The 5,000-nt window shown below is 41.3% G+C and overlaps 1 protein-coding gene across 1 annotated transcript in view; it reads right to left on the bottom strand.

The window, feature by feature from the left end:
• LOC138016734 (arginine--tRNA ligase, cytoplasmic-like) overlaps positions 1 to 5,000 on the bottom strand; it is a 12,034-nt gene that overhangs the window by 339 nt on the left and 6,695 nt on the right. The window contains exons 8-13 of the mRNA XM_068863924.1: positions 4,835 to 4,939; positions 4,461 to 4,639; positions 3,790 to 3,899; positions 3,259 to 3,364; positions 1,340 to 1,453; positions 1 to 293 (exon numbers count right to left, since the gene is read on the bottom strand). The exon at positions 1 to 293 is cut by the window's left edge and continues 339 nt beyond it. Coding sequence (XP_068720025.1) covers positions 1 to 293; positions 1,340 to 1,453; positions 3,259 to 3,364; positions 3,790 to 3,899; positions 4,461 to 4,639; positions 4,835 to 4,939 — 907 coding nt within the window. The remainder of the gene's footprint in view (positions 294 to 1,339; positions 1,454 to 3,258; positions 3,365 to 3,789; positions 3,900 to 4,460; positions 4,640 to 4,834; positions 4,940 to 5,000) is intronic.

Below are 5,000 nucleotides of genomic sequence, written 5' to 3'. Positions count from 1 at the left end.
TTTTCCACACAGTAGCAGCTGTCATAGAACTCTGTTAGCGTGGTAGCCATCTCGTACATGAACTCACACAAAGTGTGCATCATAAGATCGTCCAACACGCGTGAAAGAATTTCTGGGAAGCGCACGATGCACTTGCCTAGTTTCCACTCTTTCGGGTGCTCCAAGGAGATTTCTGTGTTCGCTAAGCACGATATCAGGCTCTCGCGGTCGATGTTGGCTGTGCGCATGATTGACCTAATGCGAGTGTACGCGTAAAGGAGATACACCGCAGTATTGCCTTTGTCGTCCAACATCTGATTGGAGAGAAAAAAAAACCGAGATCTTTACTGTAAAGCTTCCTGAATAGGCCATTTCCGAGTTCATGTCTCCCTCATCTTCAAAGCGAGTCTAAGTGCGAAGTTTTTCTTATGAAAATTAGTTTTCATTCATGTGTAAAACAGAACTACTTATCATCACAAAAACTTCGCACTTAGACTCGCTTTGAAGATGAGGGAGACATGAACTCGGAAATGGCCTATTAGAGAGTATCAGTAACTCATGCCTCCTGAGGGTGCGTGACCGTTGCCACTTTACCCCCTCCCCCAAAACTGCTTGTCAACGTCGCTTGATGAGGGAAAACACTTTGCATTGCTTGGGATGGCGCAGTGGTAATAGCACTCGCCTGCCACCAATGTACGTGGCCCGAGTTCGATTCCCAGACTCGGCGTCATACGTGGGTGTAGTCTATTCATTTTCTACTCTGCTCTGCACCGACAGGTTTTTCTCCGGGTATACTCCGGTTTTCTCCTCTCCTCAAAACCAAAATTTACAGTGTCACCAACAGGACATTTGCATGATGACGCCATTTGACTACAAGTACCAGAATCCTTCAGGTTTCGCTTGTCTCATGTTAATTAGAGCTATTGTTATTTTTACCCCACTGGGAATACAAAATTTAAATATGAAAAGAAAAAAAACTGAATTGTGGTAGTTGTAGTCATATGACGCCATCGTGAAAATTGCCTATTGGTGCTCCAGCGCTAGAGGATTAGACACTTAAATAAAGTTCCATCCCTTTCCCTTTCCGCATTCATTGGTGCAAAAACAAAATTACAACCTTCACGTTGTACTGAAAAGAAAAAAAAAAAAAAGAAAAGATTAAAAAACAAAATGACACCTTAAGTTCCTTCGCAAAGTAAAGGCCAGCTGGGGAACCGCTTGCTCGAAGCCTGATTAGCGCTAACCGTTAGTTAAAAGCTATCAAAACCTACATGTTTCCATGGTATTTAACACTGGTTATCGCTAACCATGCTTCGAGCAACCCAGGCCAGTTTGTTGGAAGAAAATGGTATCACCTCACCTTGTCAAATGAAAACACATAGTCGTTAATTCTGTTGTGCGCAAGATCGGCATACTTTATGCAGCCGTAAGCAACAGATGCTTGAGCGGCTTTTAACTCCTCAGCATTCAATACCTGCCAAGAAAACGTTAATTTTCTTCTAGCTTTGCTGCTCACAGACAACTTAATATCCTGTTTATCACAACTCAGCATTTAATTACGAAACTTGCTTTGACACCCTCCGTGGCTAAAGAAAACCAATCCTTAGGGTAGTGAAATGTACTCAATTCCTTTCTTTGAACTCTCAAATCGTTACAATAAAAAAGAAGAGAGAAGATATAGCAATTTTAAATGGATTAAAATTCCGGACAATTACCAAAGATTGCATTGTTCCGGAGAGGTACACTGTAAATTCTTTCATTTTTTTTTTTAATGGGATCGCGCCAAAGCATTGTCTATACAATGAAGTATATATAGGTGGCGGACCAAAAGAGCGCCCAGTCTTAAAACGACTTCTAAAATAGCAATGCTTTTCCTGTTAAGGAGACAACTTCGCATAGCTTGTGACTTGCTAAGAACACTCTTGGAAGGTTTCTATCTCTTGAAAAGAATTCAAAACTACAGCCAATTTCAACCAACCATTGACGAAAACCGTAGCCTCTCCCGTTAGAATTTCCGGGAAAATCTTTCATTTAAAAGATCTTAAAGCTTTTTAATCATGAGAAGTCGAGATAGTTTAAAAAAAAAAGAACTGCGAAAGATGCGTAGAATTTTACCCGCGGACATTTCGTAACAATTACACGACGCAATATCCCTTGTTAATATTGACAAGCTTACCGCTCTAAAAAGAATGAAAACAGGCAGAATTACAGCTTTAGTTTAACAAGAAATAGCGTTTCTAAGCTATGCCGCGCTGATCCACAGTATTTTGGTCTAAAAACCCCGTTGAAGACGGTTAACTTTCAATTGTTTTGCTGGGTACTACTATTTCAATACTCTAAAAAAATTCGATTTTCCGGGAGGTTGTCTCGTTAGTTTAGTGGATATCGGAAACTGCAAGCTGAAGCCATCGATCCGGGTTCAACTCTTTGCTTCGCCTATAGTGAATCTTCTCAGCTTGTTTAAAATCTTTGTTTCGTTGAAGTAGATTTGAAGTCTAAAGTAGACTGAACGTCGTATAAGTTGAATAAAAAAGGGAAACGTCAGTTTGAGGGATGGAAAGGAGTGAAAACCATTAAACCCAACGTTAAAGGTAAGACCTTAGACAGCAAATGACCAGAACCAGGTTGCTGTCCAGCGGTTTTCGTTAAAACAATGGTTTGCTGGGGGTGCTCAGTCTCGCGGGCTCAGAAAACCTGGTTGTGGTCATTGTTTTTTAAGGTTTTTCGCGTTAAACACGACGTTATACTTAACAATAGCTGTGGTCACTCTAGCTCTTTTACACGTGGGTGAAAAGCGTTTGCCCACGGGCAAGGACTTTTTCGTGTTTAACCCCTTTCCCTAGACCGAAACTGCCCTAGGGTTATTTCCATGAATACACCAAAAAGAACAAAAGAACTTTCCATGACAGTTTCTGAACTGAAAAGCACGGTTTATCAGCTCCCTGAGATGGCTTGGCCAATCATAAAGCAGAACTAATTTGCAAGGTCAGTAAACTAATATCTAATTATATTTTACCCTGAGGGGAGTCTTCGACTATGTAACCGCATCCCCAAGGGTAACATGACACCTGAGTTGAACCAAACCCAAGCCATTTACCTTCCGAAAGACCCCAAACCCAAGGTGTGTGTGTGTGTAACCACAGCTATTGACTGTGCTTTCTAACAATGGGAAGCACTTGCTGCTACCACTAAACCTTGGGTTGAAAAGTGTGATACGAGGTTAAGAATGGAAGTTCTCTGGAAATGTAACGAGAGCCTAAAATATCACAAACAACAAACCTTGTCTCGCTCTTTTTCCTTTAGCTTATCCAGTGATCTCTTCAGTCCTTCGTCAAGAAGATCAAGGAGTCGAACAGTGTCGCCAGACCTAGTCTTAAACTTTTTTCTGCGGAAAACAATTTTTGATGAACGCGTGACAACCAACCAGTCGAGGTTACAAAAATTAAGAAATGGGTTTATCAACTGGATTGATATGGTAAATTGATTGACCATCGTAGACGAATTTGAAAGTTGACTTCTCGAGCGCTTGGAGTAACCCTCGCAACGTCAGTTTTCAAATATCTCTACGGTGATCAATAATTTACCATATCAACCATTATGTTATAGACCCATTTTTGTGTTTCTCTTCCCCACCAACACAGAACCTTCCCTGACCATACTTCTAAAGAAACTAAACTCCTTTAGAAAAATTAAGTGTCGAACTGAGGTCTGCAACCGGTCATGGGTTTTAAACCCTTAAATGACCAGCAGACCAGCATAGAAGGCGTACAAACAGTATTAAGGCAAACGTAATCGCAAGATCTCGCTTACTTGTCTTCTCCAAGAACGACCCCAAAGCCAACATGGTCAACACGTGTCACCGTCGGATTATACCAGTCAGCATCAATTGAAGCACCAAAGATGAGTTTAAAATGCTCACTCTGTAAGATCAAGCCATAATAAGAGATTATTTACTAGCCATAACGATGCCCACTCTTGACTGAAGTGTCCATTTTGCGTCGCGGACAATACGAAGTCAAACAGTCACATTTACATCCTAACTGTACTTTTTCGTAAATTTTCTGCCCGTACTACACGGAAACATTCGAACGCACTCCGCCAGTCTTGGACACAGCCTTCAAATTTGGTCTGGAAAAAATTGTTAAAATCAATCGCGTTAAAATTAGGTCCACCATCAAGTTGAGAACTTGCTTAAGTTTGGTTTTTTCCTCGGTGAGTAAAAAATGAATGGCTTCCAAGAACAACAAACTTCACAGTGTTGTATGGTTACAGTTAACGCACCCTTCAAATTACAGATGTTTGGAGTGTGGTTTTCTCAAACATCACCGCGAATCCTCGTGTGATGTCTTACGTGACAACCACTTTGTTTCGCAGTTGATTGAACAATATTGATTCGTTCTAAGGCCTCTACTCGTTTCTCAAGTGTCTGATGGAAAAGAAAAGTCTTGAAGAACACTACTGTCGCACAAATTTCACCCAACCTGACCAGCATCTGTGACATATATGAGCCAATCTCCATTTTCATCATGGACTCGCTGCTTGAGTGCGGCGAGATCTGATGTGTCATACGTGAAGCCTCCATCAGACTTGACAACTGTCAGAGGAACCTTCAGTCCCGGAACAAACACAACTTTACGACCTTCATCTTCGACGACTTTCCCTGAAAGAAAAGAAAGATATGTCTTTCTCCGTTGAATCTTGAGCCTTTCTTAGATGGTTTCAACAGCTATCAAACCAAGGTTGGGACGCGGGAAGTGACTCCTAATTATTTTTCCGGCATGACTTTCAACGTCGGCGCCGGTTTCACTTCCAAGGAGAAACAACTAAACACAAGCTTACAATGGCTTTTACAAACCTTTCGATTCCAGCTCGGCAACAATACCAGGCATCATGTTCTGGTAGAATGATTCTCCCCTCTCTATCAGGGTCACGTCCAGTCGGGTGTAAATCTTGTCAAATTCTATTGCAAAGGGAAAGAAAACTAAAAGCTTACAATTCCTTTTTTTAGTATGTTATCAAGG

Source organism: Montipora capricornis, chromosome 9, assembly GCF_036669925.1.
Source record: "Montipora capricornis isolate CH-2021 chromosome 9, ASM3666992v2, whole genome shotgun sequence".
Taxonomy (NCBI): domain Eukaryota; kingdom Metazoa; phylum Cnidaria; class Anthozoa; order Scleractinia; family Acroporidae; genus Montipora; species Montipora capricornis.
Note: the sequence above shows the minus strand (reverse complement) of the source record. Positions and strands in the feature narration are given on the sequence as shown.